We start from the raw sequence: 16,012 nt of genomic DNA, 5'->3' as shown, positions 1-16,012 counted from the left end.
AAAGTCCAAAAGTGGTTTCCAAGTAGAAACAAAGTTAATTGTATTCTTGTCTCTAATTAAAGAAGTCAATTTAGCTATCTCGGCTAACGCCATCAACTTTTGTAGCCATTTGCCAATATGGGAATCAAAGTATCTTTTATTTTTGTGCATAAAGTATTCTTGCTTCAGCATAGTATTAACATCAACATTATATTTTTTAAATATTTTTTTTCAAGTTCTTTATCCATTAAATCCAAAAAAAAAGTCACTGGTTTTATCTTATATTCATTTTAAGAATCCTCTGTATTAAGATGTGAATCCTACTCCAATATTTCTTTGCTGAACTCTCTTCCTTGACTCGGTTCATATGAATGAGCCAAGGGCTCCCCAGGTTTCCAGTGATGTCACAGAGCTCTGTGAAGGTTGCTGTTCCATTAACCAAGGTCAACTGGAACTTATCTCTGGGACACACTGTTCAACCTGGCCCATCTCAGTCATCAGCCACTCTTTAGGACTTCTCTGTCTTTGGGAATGATCAAGGCAAGATCTGAACATTCAACCCAGAACAAAGTGAGCTGGATGGGGGGATCCCTGCAAGAACCTTGCCGGGTGGGAGGGAGGTCTGTCTATACTATTTTACTGCCCTGTCATTTGCCATTTCTGAAACTTCATTCTTTGAGATATGACAACCTATTCAGGCTAGTGCTTGGCTTGCTTTATACACCATAGTAAAGCCTAATTCCAAGTTGTCAAAATGCAGCAGCATACGCAATTCTATACCCAACCAAGAAGCCATTAGGTTGTTTGTTCACACGTGAGCTAAGACAATGACAGGGATGCCATAAAGACTTGCCATATTCTGCAAGAGAAAGATAATTGCATCCCCACCATAAGAATGGGAGGTGAGTTGGGGAGGGTAAATGCAAACCACAATCACTGCTTTTTTCACCATTGGACAGTAAACACGAAAGAGAAGCAGTATGAGCATATGGCTGATGAGGGAACACCGTCAAGTGGAGGTAAGACTTATATGTTCAGGGCAATGTAAATAAATGCAATAAATACCAAATATAATGTGTAATAGACTTTGTAGCAGGACATCAAATGTAAAGAATCTTTTGTGCCCCTACTTGCTTTTGCCCTTTTTGTACACAAATGGGCATTCTTCTTATGCTGTGGCTGTCTGCCATTTTAATTTCCTAACATTTGTGAACCAAATTGTGGTCTTGAAGCATTTTGGAATATAAAGATTTTTTTTTTTTTGGCATACCAATCTCCTGTGTGTGTGTGCGTGCACGTGCATGTGTGAGTCAGTATTGATTCCTAGTGACTGCCTAGATTCCCTGCAGTTTTCTTGGCAAGATTTCAGAAGTGGTTTGCTATTACTTGCTACTTAATGACCGGTCCAAAGTCATCCGGTTGGCTTAAGCTTGTGCTTAAGGCAGGACTAGAATTCATAGTCTCCCACTTTCTAACCTAGTGCCTTAACTACTACTCCTAACTGACTCTTCCTTTTACTTTTCAATTTTCAATTCAATTTTTAATTAAAAGTTTACTTTTTAATTAAAACACATTTAAAAACACAAAGAAGCCTTTTCCCCCATGAAACCAAGGGCACGTTATTTTTTTACCTACATAATTTTGGGACTTTTGTCCAGGACATCTCTGCTCCATCCGTCAACTGTTACAATTCCCAGAAGAAACAAACCCGAAGGATCTAGTATTTCATATTATACATGCAGCTCGTAACCAGCCAACTGTTGTGATGCCAGCACTCATGACAATCCTCCAACAGGATGAGGTATGGAAAATTGTTCTTTGCAACTCTGGATTATGTTCAGTGAAGCCAGGGCTCCACCAAGGCGTATAACCGTGATGGCGAACCTATGGCACGCGTGCCAGAAATGGCACGCAGAGCCATCTCTCCGGGAATGCTAGCCATCACCCATTGCTTTTCCAGGTTCTGGCACGCTGGCCATCTGGTCTTCGCACACGCATGCTTGCCAAAAACCGGAAGACCAGGTGACCGGGACGCATGTGCATGCTAGAAACTGAAAAGTTGGCTTCCCAGCATGCATGCTATCCCGGCTCCGGTGCATGTGCTCCGGGGAGCTGCTCTTCCAGTTTCTGGTGCTCCCGTGCATGTGCACTGGGGAGCTGCTCTTTTGGTTTCTGGTGGTCTTCCCCCATGTGCATGCTCCCATTTCAGCACTTAGTGCTGAAAAGGCTTGGCAACACTGGCCTATAACTTTCTGCAGTCTAGACCACAGTCCAGGGCCCACAGCCCTGCCCTGGAAACAGCAAACGACCTACCCATGGTACCTCTGCCAGTGAAAACAAATCTTGGGAGGACCATGTGTGGCCCTCCCAGACCCCGTTTTCAGACGTGATGGCCTCCTGCAACCCTCTGCCAGTGAAAACGGAGCTCGGGGAAGCTGCGTACTGCCTGCCCAGGCTCCTTTTTCAGCCTGGAGCCCTCCTGGAGCCCTCTGCCAGCAAAAATGGAGCCCTGGCTTCATTTTCGCTGGCAGAGGGCTTCAGGAGGCCATCGCAGCCGAAAACGGGCCTCAATTAATGATATTGAGCTGGCCATGCCCACCGATGTGAAGCACAACCCTGATGCGGCCCTCAATGAAATTGAGTTTGACAACCCTGGTCTAGACTATTCAGAAAAAGCACTGTAGTGCTGTAGAAAAGGATCTCTCCAGTCTGCCAGAGATGCCAGCTTCTGAACCTGCCATTTGCTATGTTCTGACTTTTTGTTCTGACAATGAAACAGGGCTTCGTTCCATACCTCTGCAGAAACGGTCTCTCTCCCACCTTGCAGGGCTCTGTCTGGGAGAAGGTGGCCATCTACCGCAGCCTTCGGGCGATGCTGGAGCGTGGCCTGGAGGTGGAGCCTGCCTGCAGCTTTGTTCTCACAGCCTTGAAGCAGCTGAGAGCATCTCTGTTGGTAAGAAGGAACAATGTAAGCTGAATTTGAATCAGCTTTATTATCCGAATACGTAATATAGTCTTTGATCTCATTCTTTTTTTCGACAGGAGGTGCCTTGGGAGCTCCAAGTGGCTGTCAGCAATGCACTGGCTAGTTTTGCTCGCCGACATTTCAGTGTCATCATGAATGAGCTTCAGCGGCACCTCAAGCCTTTTGCCCAGCCTGATGAATTCACTCTCCTCACTTTGGGCAAGATCACGACCATGAATGGTAGGTTATAGCTCGGATTGGGTGAGAGTGGAAAACGACTGCTTCTGCCCCCAGTCCAAACATAACAGGACTCATCAGGATGTCCAGTTCTTGTCTTAGAGGGACATATAGGTAGTCCTCGACTTACCACCATAAATTGAGCCCAAAATTTCTGTTGCCAAGTGAGACATTGGTTAAGTGAATTTTGCCCCATTTGATGAACTTCCTTGCCATAGTTGTTAAGTGAATCACTGCAGTTGTTAAATTAGTAACATGGTTGTTAAGTGAATCTGGCTTCTGCATTGACCTTGCTTGTCAGAAAGTTGGGAAAGGTGATCACATGACCCCAGGACACTGTGGCCGTCATAAATATGAGTCAGCTGTCAACCTTCTGAATTTTGATCACATGACCAAGGGGATGCTGTCACGGTCGTAAGTGTAAAAACGGTCATAAGTCACTTTTTTCAGTGCTGTTGTAATTTTGAACGGTCATTGAATGAACTGTTGTAAATCGAGAGCTACCTGTAATTTAGACTTTAAAAGATTGCATTTATGCTCTTGCCCAACATATGGGAATAGTCTGTAATGTAGAAGTCAAAAGTAGCTCATGACTTTTCCCAAAGAGTTGCTCAACAATCTTTGTTTCTTGATTAATTCCCATTTCAGAGTTGCAAATTTCCATAATGATCGCAGCAACACTTCTCTTTTGACAAGCTCTTTCTCTCCCTCCTTCCCTCCCTCCCTCCCTCCCTTTCTTTTCCTCCCCTTAGTGTACCACTGTGTCCCCTTCTTTGGCATCACCCTAACCACCATGCAGACAGTCACACGTAGAATTGAGGATACCAGGAGACGCTGGGCCCTCTGCACAGGTGAAGCTTCTAGAGCTGATTCATGTTTCCCCATCACAAACCTTCAAACTCTTTGACTGGCAGCTCTGGGGAATCACAGACCCAGACCCCCATGAGTCAAACACTTTGAATTTTAATTGATCTGTTTAAGTGTGTTGTGTGAATGGTACGGTGGCCTAGAGGTGGAACTCTCTCTCACCTCACAATCAGGAGGCTGTGAGTTCGATCCTAGGTAGAGGCATATATTTCTCTCTCTGGGCACAATGAGAATATATCTGCTGAACAAAATTCCGCATTGGCGACAGGAAGGGCATCTGGCCAGTAAACAGTTGCCCAGGCTCTACCCCGCAAGGGATTTTTGGGTTATTAAAAGAAGATGATGTTTAAATATGTTGTGTGAATGAAGCCCCTAAGAAATAAAAAACAGAGGAAAATATGAATTGAGTGGTTGACAAATGACAATTTGTTCATACAACACGCTAAGCCAAATTCAAACAAACCAGTTATGACTAAGCAGAAGTGGACCCAGATTGGATCCTTCAAGCGGAAGTGTCTTTGCTGCTTTTCAAAACTGGACCAGCTGTAGTTCTGAAGACTTTGAAAGAAAGGTTGGCCGAGCTTCCCCATAAGTCCCACTGAGTAGCAGAATTGCAGAATTGCTGTCTTCCACCAACATTCTCACCTTTCTCTGTTTCCCCTACATACAAGCCCTTAAACAGATATGCAAAGCAATTCAAATCTATCTTCGGACCTGGGAAAGGAGTTCCTACCCACGTATCAGTGTCCAGCAATTCTCCATCTACCTTCTTCCACTTTATGCCTGTATCACTCGCACCTGGTTACCTGGAAGTCACTCCAAGGTGAGTTGCCAACTCAGAGGAGCTCATGAACCTGGCTCAGAACTGCCTTCAATTCTGTGTAGGAAGGCAAGGAAGGCAAGAAGGCAAAATGGCATTCACGTCAGAGGGACATCCAAATCTTTTTACTACCGGTTCTGTGGGCATGGCTTGGTGGGAGTGGTGTGGCTTGGTGGGCATGGCAGGGGAAGGATACTGCAAAATCTCCATTTCCTCCCCACTCCTCGGGGAAGGATATTGCAAAATCTCCATTCCCACTCCACTCTGGGGCCAGCCAGAGGTGGTATCTGCCGGTTCTCCAAACTGCTCAAACTTTCCACTGCTAGTTCTCTAGAACCTGTCAGAACCTGCTGGATTTCACCCCTGCTTCCTCTTCTATCCATCCTGGCAGGTCAGGCTAGCAGTTCTGAAGGCCTTAAGCCCCATGCTGAGCATCCTGCTTCCTAGGACGGAATTCCAGACTCAGATCTATGATGACATCATTTTGCTCTCATTGCAGTATGACAGCAGCAGCACTGAAGCTTTTTATATTTCTAAGGTAAAAGTCTGTAGAGATTCTCAGTCATCCGGGTGTCAGGATTCCAAGTAACACCCCCAACGAAAGAAAACTCCGAGGCTTGAGTTTCCTCAAAGTTCCATTTTATAAGAGATGTCATATTGGCACATCTGGGAAAACCCGAATCTGCAAGTTTCCAGATTTTCCCTACCCAAAGAAAAGGGACTTGAACTTGAAAAGTTCAAGTCCCAGCCCAATACCCACAAGTCCATCACATGATCCAATCAAAACACCGTCCAACCTGGAGATGCCTCCCAAGTCCAGCCTCCTAGGTGCAGGGCAAGACGGCCTTGACTTTCTGAGAAAGGAATGTTATTATGACTATATATCACCCTGGCTCCATACAATCCCCCCTCCCAGTTTCCCACAGCAGTAAATGTGGCAGGCCTGAAGGCCCAATTCAAAATATGGCTTCCAGGTCTGACACCGGATCGTGGTTATCCCAAAGGTGCTTTTTTTCTGGAGGCAACTGGACTTTCTAGTTTCTTCTTTGAAGACATTTCGCTTCTCATCCAAGAAGCTTCTTCAGCTCTGACAGGATAGTGGGGAATGGAAGTATTTATATTCCTTGCAGACAACTGGTCATTTGTATCCTTTTAGAACAGGGCTGTCAAACTCTTGGCCCACGGGCCGGATGCGTCACGCATTGGCCACACCCACACCCTGTTTAGCGAAGGGGAAAAAGTCCCGATATGTCAAGTGACGCTGCTGTGACAACGTGAGTTTGACACCCTGTTTTAGAGGGTCGTTGAAGCTCTTGGAGGTTTATCTGTGTCCTCAGGGTCACCTGAGTAGTGCTCCTGGTTCCTGTAGTCTGCAACTTTTAGCTATACAATTTGGGACGAACAATCTTTGAATGGTGTGGGAGTAGGAATGGATTTCCAGAGGGGAAAAAAATTGCAGACTATAGGAACCAAGAGCACTACTCAGGTGACCCTGAGGACACAGATAAACCTCCAAGTGCTTCAACGACCCTCTAAAACAAGGGTGTCAAACTGGCAGCTCATAGGCCGGATGCATCATGTGCAGGCAACGCCCACCCCAGCTCTGTGAAGGGAAAAATGTCACAATACGTCACGTGACAGCAACGTGACACAATCGAGTTTGACACCCGTGCTCTAAAAGGATGCACATGACCAGCTTCTGCAAGGAATATAAATCCTTCCATTCCCCACTATCCTGTCAGAGCTGAAGAAGCTTCTTGGATGAGAAGCGAAACGTCTTCAAAAGAAAAAACAAGAAAGTCCAGTTGCCTCCAGAAAAAAGCACCTTTGGAACATCTCTGAGGTAAGGAGATTTGAGATTCCCACTCCTGCTATACAGATGGCAGCCATTCCTTCAAGGAGTCAGCAAGCTAAGATGCTAATTGTAAACTGTTTATTTAACTATATTCCCACTCACGCACCACTTTTATCAGAGATTCAAATTCTGTAAGGAAGCTGCAACCCTTATCCATATAGCACAGGTAGTCCTCAATATACGACCAAAATTAGAATAGAATAAAAGAGTTGGAAGGGACCTTGGAGGTCTTCTAGTCCAACCCCCTGCCCAGGCAGGAAACCCTACAACACTTCAGACAAATGGTTATCCAACAACTACTTAAAAATTTCCAGGGTTGGGGCATTCACAACTTCTGGAGGCAAGTTGTTCCACTTATTGATTGTTCTAACTGTCAGGAAATTTCTCCTTAGTTCTAAATTGTTTCTCTCCTTCATTAGTTTCCACCCATTGCTTCTTGTTCTACCCTCAGGTGCTTTGAAGAATAGTTTGACTCCCTCTTCTTTGTGGCAATCCCTGAGATATTGGAACATTGCAATCATGTCTCCCCTAGTCCTTCTCTTCATCAAACTAGACATACCCAGTTCCTGCAACCGTTCCTCATATGTTTTAGCCTCCAGCCCCCTAATCATCTTTGTTGCTCAAGATTGAGCCCAAGATTTGTATAGTTAAGTGACATAATTGTTAAGTTAATTTTGCCCCATTTTACGTCCTTTCCTGCCACAATTGTTAAGTGAATCACTGCAGTTGATAAGTTAATAACCTGTTGTTAAGTGAATCCTGCTTCCCCATGGACTTTGCTTGTCAGAAGGTTGCAAAGGGGAATCACATGACCTTGGAACACAGCAACTGTCATAAATATGAACCACTTGCCAAGCATCTGAATTTTGATCACATGATCATCTGGATGCTGCAAAGGTTGTAACTGTGAAAAACAGTCAAAAGTCACTTTCAGTGCCGTTGTAAGTTTAAACGAACTATTTAGGACTACTTATACAACTACAAAAATGGTCAAATATATGAAATATCACTCTGGAACAAAAAGGCAGCACTGCCCCATTCTTTTCTGAAGATTCACAAATATGGTGGGAAGGTAACTTAGAAAGGATTTCGTAGAGAAAAAGCTGGAAGTCATCACGAGAATGGACCTGGATCTGCCAGACTTCTGAGGGACCTTCTTACCTCATGGGGAGGAAAATCAAGTGTCTTCCACTGTTAGATTTGAGAAAATGTGAGCCTTTTCCTTCATCAATATTAATGTTCCATTTCCATGATGCTGGGCTTGTCTCAGCTATATACCATTTTTAATGCAGACATATCCAGTACCACAAATTTTAAGCTACCGTGGTCCCACCGTAGGTCCGTGCTCTGTAAAATTCATAAGGACTGGAGCATAGTTGTAATTGTTGCAGCATTCAGACTAAATGATATTCATGTCACTCAAGACTTGGTTTTTTAAAACTTATTTTTTAAAAATAACTTTATTATTTATTTTTAAAAAAATCCTGCCTTTCCTTCAAGAACTCAAAAGTTTATGGAGTGGGAGAGGGGCAGAAGTGGTTGTTTTAGTGGTGAAATCCAAATTTTTTTACTATCGGTTCTGTAGGCGTGGCTTGGTGGGCATGGTATGGCTTGGTGGGCGTGGCAGGGGAAGGATACTGCAAAATCTCCATTCCCACCCCACTCTGGGGCCGGCCAGCCATAAGTGGTATTTGCCAGTTCTCTGAACTGCTCAAAATTTCCGCTACCAGTTATCCAGAACCTGCTGGATTTCACCCCTGGGTTATTTCCTCCAGCAGTCTTGGAATGTATGTTGGCTTGGAGAGAAAAATTGGCCAAGCATCTCTGCATGAGCTTTTTGGTTGAGTAGAGACTTCAAAATGGTCTTCTTGATCCATATCTATCAATTTAACCCATTATTGCTCAAATTTGGCAACTTTAGGCTGTGTGGACTTCAACTCCCAGAATTCTAGTTGGAAATTCTGTAAATTGAAATCCATGCAGTTTAAATTTGCTGAGGTTCAGAAACACTGGGTTAACCATTATATAACATTGCCCATTCCCTTCTTCATCCTAATTTCTTTGGAGTACAAGAAAAAAAAGAAAGAAAAGTATATACATGTATTAGTTTTATATTTATTACAGATCTTGGGCCAGATTCTGGAAGCTTCTCTAGTGAACAAAAACCCAATCCCAAGTATGTATGTGGGACCCCTTGCACAGAATCTGATCCTGCAGGTAAGAATGGACAAATTACAGATTGCAATTTTGTATGTGTGTAACATTTTTCTTGTTATGAACACCATTTATTTATTTACTAGTGAAATTTCTTTGGAAATATGTTACACTTAGAACAGTTCTGCAATGTAAAGAATATTCATAAAGAAAGGTTGAGATTAAACTAGGCAATAAGAATGTTTTCCATTCCAACTGATTTCTATTACCTTCCCACTTCCATTGATTTTTCTCACAAGCAGTGTGGATGGACAGCTACTACACTATGTGTTGCCCTGAGCAAATAGATGGAGAAGTCAAATGTACACAAACATGTACACACACATACAACACACTTATACTTTATCAGATTTATATATCTCACCAGAAATGACTCTAGGCAGTGTACAAAAATTAAACAAAACAATAATATGCAGGTAGTCCTTGATTTAGGACCACAATTGAGCCCAAAAGTTCTACTGCTAAGCAAGACAGTTGTTAAGTGAGTTTTGCCCCATTTTATGATCTTTCTTGCCACAGTTGTTAAGTGAATCACCGCATTCGTTAAGTTAGTAACACTTAAATGAATCCGGCTTCCTCATTGACTTTGCTTGCCAGAAAGTCTCAAAAAAAATGATTACATGACCCTGGGACACTGCAATGGTCATAAATACATGCCAGCTGCCAAGTGTCTGAATTTCAATCCTGTGACTGTGGGGATTCTGCAACAGTTGTAAGTGTGAAAAATGCTCATCAGTCACTTTTTTCAGTGCTCTTACAACTTCAAATGATCACTAAATGAATGGTTGTAAGTCGAGGACTACCTGTAAAAGCAGCCATTGTAAAAACAAGCAATATTAAAATATAAATACCGTATTTTTCGGAGTATAAGATGCTCTGGACTATAAGACGCAGCTACCTTTTTTGGTGAGGAAAACAAGAAAAAGAAATCTGCCTCTGCCTCCCTGCAATTTTGCCTCGTTGCACCAAACAGCCTGCTTTACTTTCATTTTCGTTTTCAGCATAGCTTGATTAGCACAAGAAAAAAAAAATCTGCTCCCAGCAATTTACCTCCTTGCAGCAAGCAGCAGAGGCAATAGGCAATGGCAATATCTGCAGCCTGAAAACAGCTGAGAGTCGGGAGGCTGATCCAGCCAACAATCAACTTGTGCTAATTAGGCTGTGCTGAAGCTGAAATGGGCTGTTTCTTCTTGCTGCTTGCTGCAAGGAGGTAAATTGCTGGGAGGCAGAGGCGTGGGGGCCAGTGGGTGGGTGAGGTTACCCCGTTTTAGGGAGGAAAAAGGTGTGTCTTATACTCTGAAAAATACGGTATGTATTACTGAAAATTAAATATTATGAAAAATAAAGAATGCAAATCACAAACAGAATAAGTATATCAACCGCATCAACCTCAATAAGGGAGCCACCTTAAAATGTCATCAGTTCCCTGGGAACCCCAAGCCTGATGACATCACCAGGTCCTAAAAAACTTCAGTGTTCCCCTAAGCCCGTCAATCTTTATCCAACCAAAGCAGCTGAAGGGCAAAAGGAGTTCTGTCCTCCCAGCTTCTCAAGAACAGGGACTCCTGACCTCTCCTTTTTCTAGATCTGCAGCAGAGAGCAAAAGGAACATCTTCAATGGCAGAGCCACAACTCTGTTGAAATCACACAGCTCTTCCTAAAGCTAGGTACAGGCAAGAGCCACTTCTTTGATGTTTATGTAAGTTAAATTCAAATGAAGTCATGTTAGAAAGATCCCTTCTGCCCATTTATCTGACAGTATTCCTGCCGCATTAAAAATTACATTTTGATAATACTGTAGGATGTACAGCTGCAGGCTGTACTAAAGGCTTCTGAGGCTAGTATAAGCCCTGAATACCCAGCTTCATAGGGACGCGGCCCCTCAGTGGCTAAAACGCTGAGCTTGTCGATCAAAAGGTTGGCAGTTCAGCGGTTCAAATCCCTAGTGCTGCATAACGGGGTGAGCTCCTATTACTTGTCTCAGCTTCTGGTAACCTAGCATTTCAAAAGCACGTAAAAAATGCAAGTAGAAAAATAGGGACCACCTTTGGTGGGAAGGTAACAGCATTCCATGCGCCTTTAGCATTTAATTATGCCAGCCACATGACCACAGAGACATCTTCAGACAGCACTGGCTCTTCGGCTTTGAAACGGAGATGAGCACCGCCCCCTAGAGTCGGGAACGACTAGCACATAATTGTGAGGGAAACCTTTACCTTTACTTTACCCAGCTTAGCCTGAAAGATAAGTTTGGAGAAGTGGTTAAGGCTTTAGGAGTGGGAAAGTAGGGTAGGTGAGCTTGGGAACAAGTTGTAAGTCTGCATTCTAGGGCAAAATTGGGAAATTATTCCTCCTCCTTCTTTGGGCAGGAGGTTGGACTAGATGACCTACAAGGTCCCTTCCAATTCTGTTAATCTCTAATCCTCCTCCTCCTCCCAGATTTTAAATCTATGAATTAGAAACAAAACAACCCTGCAGTTGTTTTAATGCACCTCTTTTATTATTATTTTTTTTAAGTCTGCTAATCTCCCAGCAGGCAAAAGATTGGGCCAGATTTTTGTGACGTCACCATATTACTACTACAACATCCCCTAAAACACCCGGAGGGTTGAATGAAAAAAATGGCATAAAGCCACCTCCATGATATAACTGTTATATTTTTGCCTCCACTCAGCACGTTCACATCCTTCTGAGCTGCTGCGGTTTTTCCTGAAGAAGCTGGACGAAAGCCAAGGAGACATGCGCACGGTGGTGCTGTTGCTGCTGTCTGAAATTGTTGGTGCCCAATGTAAGGACTGGGATAGGAAGGTGGTTAGGCTCAGGATAGAAAGTCCCGAGTCCATTCGTTTAGTGACCGTTCAGAGTTACAACTGCATTGGAAAAAAAAGTGACTTGCAACTGGTCCTTGCACTTATGACCATTGCTGCATCCCAATGGCCATGTGATAAAGAAATTGGGTGTTTGGCAGTTGACATGTATTTACAATGGATGGTTGAAGCATACCAGGGTCATGTGATCTCCATTTTTGACCTTCCGAGTTGGCTTTCAACAAGCAAAATCAATGGGGGAAGTCAGATTCACTTAATGACTCCATGATTTGCTTAACGGTGGCAAAAAAAAAGTTGTAAAACTGGGTGTGACTCACTTAACAACTGTCTAACTAGCATTGGAAATCCTGATCCCAATTGTGGTCGTATGTCAAGGACTACCTGTATGTCAAAGTACTGTGTTTCCCCGAAAATAAGACCCTGTCTTATATTTTTTTTGAACCCTGAAATAAGCGCTTGGCCTTATTGCCATGTGCTCAAAAGCCCGATTGGGCTTATTATCAGGGGATGCCTTATTTTGGGGGAAACAGGGTAGTGTGGCTTCTTCAGGGTTTGAAATCAACCCTGAGCAGATATGTTCACATCATATCTTTAACCTAAATTAACCCATTTTACAGACTCATACAACGCCATAAAGCAGCAGACAGATAGGGTTTGCCACACACAATGTACCAAGCTACAAAACAACTAAAATGAATATTTCTTTCATAGGTCTTTGTTTAAGTGTGTTCTGCAAACTATCACACACAGAAATGTATCAGGCCCAACTATAGATTAAACATTGTGGCTGCAAGCCACAGTTCAAATTTCAGTTCAGCTGTGTCCTGAGTCTGGCTGGTTCCTCTTCTCTTCTTCTCTCATCCATCTTTATTTGCCCCTGGGAGACCATCATTTCTTCATTTCTTAACCTGTGAGGCCTCTTAGTCACAAATAACCCCAGGCTACAGTGGTATCTGCAGGATGTGGTCAAAAAGATCAAGATAGTGGTTGCAATGGTGCAATCAGAACTCCAATTGTTTTATAAGTTTTGCCTCAATGGTGAAATCCTCCCCAGTTTTCCAGTGGTTTACTGCCCGTGCATGCGTGGTGCGCACCAAATGCACGCTGTGTGTGTGCATGCACAGTGCACACCAAATGCATGCTGCACACACATGCTCAGTGCGTGCCAAATGCACCCTGCAAGTACACACATGTGCAGTGCATACTAAATGCCCGCTGCATGCACGCGCATGTGCAGTGTGCACCAAATGCATGCTTCACATCGAAAAAGGAGGCTTGGGAAGTTAAGTAGAACAGCAAATGGGGGAACAGCTATGCTATGCGATTTAGATTTGCTAGAAAGTAGGATTTCCTGCTTTGTAGCGAATTTAAATCGCGCGGCACAGCTGATCGTCAGAAATACCAGTTTGGATGAACTGGTAGCTTTTATCACTACCGGTTTGCCCAAACCGGTGCGAACCGGTAGCATTTCACCCCTGGTTTTGCCTCTGTGACTCACGTTACAAATAGCAAAGTCTCCATTGCATTGTTGTGGCCACCATCTTGAGTTTTTACCATATCCTGGGGACCAGTGGTGGGTTCCAACCGGTGTTACCACCGGTTCTCTTTGCACACGCGCTTTGCACGCGATTGGCGCGTGTATGCTCGCTTCCCTCACACGCACGCCAAATTTGCACTCCGCGCAAGCGCATTACATTTCTGGCCAGCTGAGGCGCGACAATCCACTCTGCCACGCCTATCAGCTGGGCTAAAAAACTACAAATAAAGGTAGGTATAACACGGGGTGGGTGGGAGGGCCCAGCTCCCAGTCAAAGAGAACTGGTTCGGTGATGTCACATCATCACCACTACCGGCTCGCCCGAACCAGGCCAAACTGGGAGCAACCCACCACTGCTGGGGACACTGGACAATTAGAAGATTAAAACAAGAAGTAAAAAATAACCAATGAACAAAAAGAATATATGATGTGAAGGTAACAAAACAAGCATATGCCCAACCAACCACTATCAAGGAGTTCATCGCAACATCTTACCCAAGAGTCTGTCTTCCAAGCCAACTTGGTACAACTCTAGGGAAGCCCAACAACAAGTGAAAAGAGCTTTGATTAAAAATGATATTTTTCTCTGATTTTTTGTTTAGCTGTGGATGCTTTAGATAGGAAGATGTTAAGTACACTTAGGCATGAAGGGAGGGGCTGCTCACACAAAAGCTATAGCAAGCACAGATATAAAAACTACGGGCCCCCACCCACCAGAAAGAAAATGACACTTGCTTTGCTAGCATGGCTGCGCTGTATACAGAAGCAGAATTCAATTCATCAGTCTGAGGCTGTGATATGGGTGTCCCAGGCAAAAATGCAGGCAAAAGCAGATGAAGAGGTTGAAATATGGAAATGGATTTAAACCAGCTTCATTCCTAAGCAATTTATGCACAGGAGCTTGGCAGCTTAAGTTTGCAGTGCAGAAAAACCCAGAGATGTCCCAAAGGTGCTTTCTTTAAAAAGGCAACTGGAATTTCTTGTTTTGCGTGAAGACGTTTCACTTCTCATCCAAGAAGCTTCTTCAGGTATGACTGAATGGTGGAGAATGGAAGGATTTGTATTCCTGTCAGTCATGTGGTCATTAGCCTTCTTTTTGAGAGTCGTTGAGGCCACTTGGAGGTTTATCCATGCCCGGAGGGTCACCTGAGTGCTATAATCTGCAATTTCCTCCCTCCTGGAAATCCGTTCATACTTCCGCACCTAAAGCAGAAGTTTGGTTGTCCCAAAGCACGGTAGAATATATAAGGTCATCAGTTGTCCAGGTCATGGGACAACCATGATCTGGACAACTGAGAATCTTCATACACAAAACCCAGAGAGTTTTTACATTTATGATTAGTGCTTCCTCTAGGGCTAGGCCATGGTTTCCCAACTGTAGCAACTTTAAGACCCGTGGACTTAAACTCCTACAATTCCCCAGCCACCTATGTTGGGAGTTGAAGTCCTCATGTCTTAAAGTCAGCAAGGTTGGGAAACCTTGCTCTACAGGGGTGTCAAACTGGCAGCCCACGGGTCGGATGCGTCACGCGCAGGCCACGCCCACCCAAGCTCCACGAAGGCAAAAAACATCGCGATACATCACGTGACATCGTGACGCGGCGACTTTGACACCCATGCTCTATTCTAGGCAGAAGATTGTAGTAGGCCTTTTGACATTATCCTGGGTAAAACTATGAGGTGAATTAAATTTGTTTTTGTTTAATTTACCAGTGCATCTAACTAGAATTAAACAGACTTAATATATTCTCCAGTTAAGCATTTAATGATTTTCTCCCTCTGCCTTTCCTTCCCAATTGAAGTAATTATTTTTCAGAGTCCATAGTGGCAGCTCCTAAGGTTTCAAGGGCCCACAAACAGCCAGGGATTTCACATTGTACATCTCGTGTTAATAAGCTCCCATCTTTGCCCCCGTCTTTTTCAGTACCTGAGGTCTGGAACAGGAGGCTACTGTGTGTAAAGGTGGTGAAGGCTGTCCTGGTTGATGATAGCACCCCGGTGAGAAACTATATCTCAGCAGTTCTAAATTTGATGTGTGTCAATAGCAATTTTCTGCTGAAAAACTTTGTAATTACTAGGTAGTAGTCTTGTGAACTCTCAAGTCTCTTCTTTTTGTTATGTGTTTAAAATGGACAGTGATTCAAATATATGTGTGTGTGTGTATATGTATATATATGTGTGTGTGTATGTATGGGTATGGGAATATACAGTATATATAAATTTCATTAAAAAAAATTCTGATGCCCACTCTCAAAATATATATATATATATATATATATATATATATATATATATATATATATATATATATATATGTAGGTCTTTGGTTATTCGGGTCTTCTCCCACGTAAAATTGGAAGTGTCTTGGCGACGTTTCGACGAAGTCTCATTCGTCATCTTCAGGCTGGTGTTCTCGGCTTCGTGCTTCCAGGAGCAATGTGAGATCGCAGCTGTCTCTTCCTTTTAACTGCTAGTGGGGGTGTGAGCTGATTGGGTGGGAACTTGGCTGTGTTCTGATTGGGTGGAGGTGTGTTCTGATTGGTTAGGGGCTTGGCTGTGCTCTGATTGGATGGGGGGTTGGTTGTGCTCTGATTGGCTGGGGGTGTGTTCTGTTTGGGTGGGGGCTTGGTTGTGCTCAGCTTAGTCTGAGTTGCAGGGGGATTTGAGCTGGTGAGCTGCGTTGTTGTTTGGCTTCGTGTTTGTGGCCGTG

General features: G+C 43.7%; 1 protein-coding gene across 2 annotated transcripts in view; it reads left to right on the top strand.

The window, feature by feature from the left end:
- The first annotated feature begins 378 nt into the window (after positions 1–378).
- The window catches only part of LOC117667583 (maestro heat-like repeat-containing protein family member 2A), a 28,772-nt gene continuing 13,138 nt past the window's right edge, over positions 379–16,012 (top strand). The window contains exons 1-12 of one of the 2 annotated variants that reach the window (XM_087883402.1): positions 379–549; positions 939–998; positions 1,638–1,780; positions 2,807–2,932; positions 3,022–3,184; positions 3,934–4,032; positions 4,720–4,871; positions 5,260–5,406; positions 8,848–8,940; positions 10,523–10,604; positions 11,612–11,725; positions 15,227–15,300. In XM_087883402.1, coding sequence (XP_087739528.1) covers positions 968–998; positions 1,638–1,780; positions 2,807–2,932; positions 3,022–3,184; positions 3,934–4,032; positions 4,720–4,871; positions 5,260–5,406; positions 8,848–8,940; positions 10,523–10,604; positions 11,612–11,725; positions 15,227–15,300 — 1,224 coding nt within the window. In that variant the 5' untranslated portion in view covers positions 379–549; positions 939–967. The remainder of the gene's footprint in view (positions 550–938; positions 999–1,637; positions 1,781–2,806; positions 2,933–3,021; positions 3,185–3,933; positions 4,033–4,719; positions 4,872–5,259; positions 5,407–8,847; positions 8,941–10,522; positions 10,605–11,611; positions 11,726–15,226; positions 15,301–16,012) is intronic. The other variant, XM_087883403.1, reaches the window with a different exon arrangement.

Source organism: Pantherophis guttatus, chromosome 1 (genome assembly GCF_059756535.1).
Source record: "Pantherophis guttatus breed Tessera chromosome 1, ASM5975653v1, whole genome shotgun sequence".
In the NCBI taxonomy this organism is placed as follows: Eukaryota; Metazoa; Chordata; class Lepidosauria; order Squamata; family Colubridae; genus Pantherophis; species Pantherophis guttatus.
The sequence above is the reverse complement of the archived record's forward strand: the minus strand, read 5'-3'. Positions and strand labels throughout refer to the sequence as shown.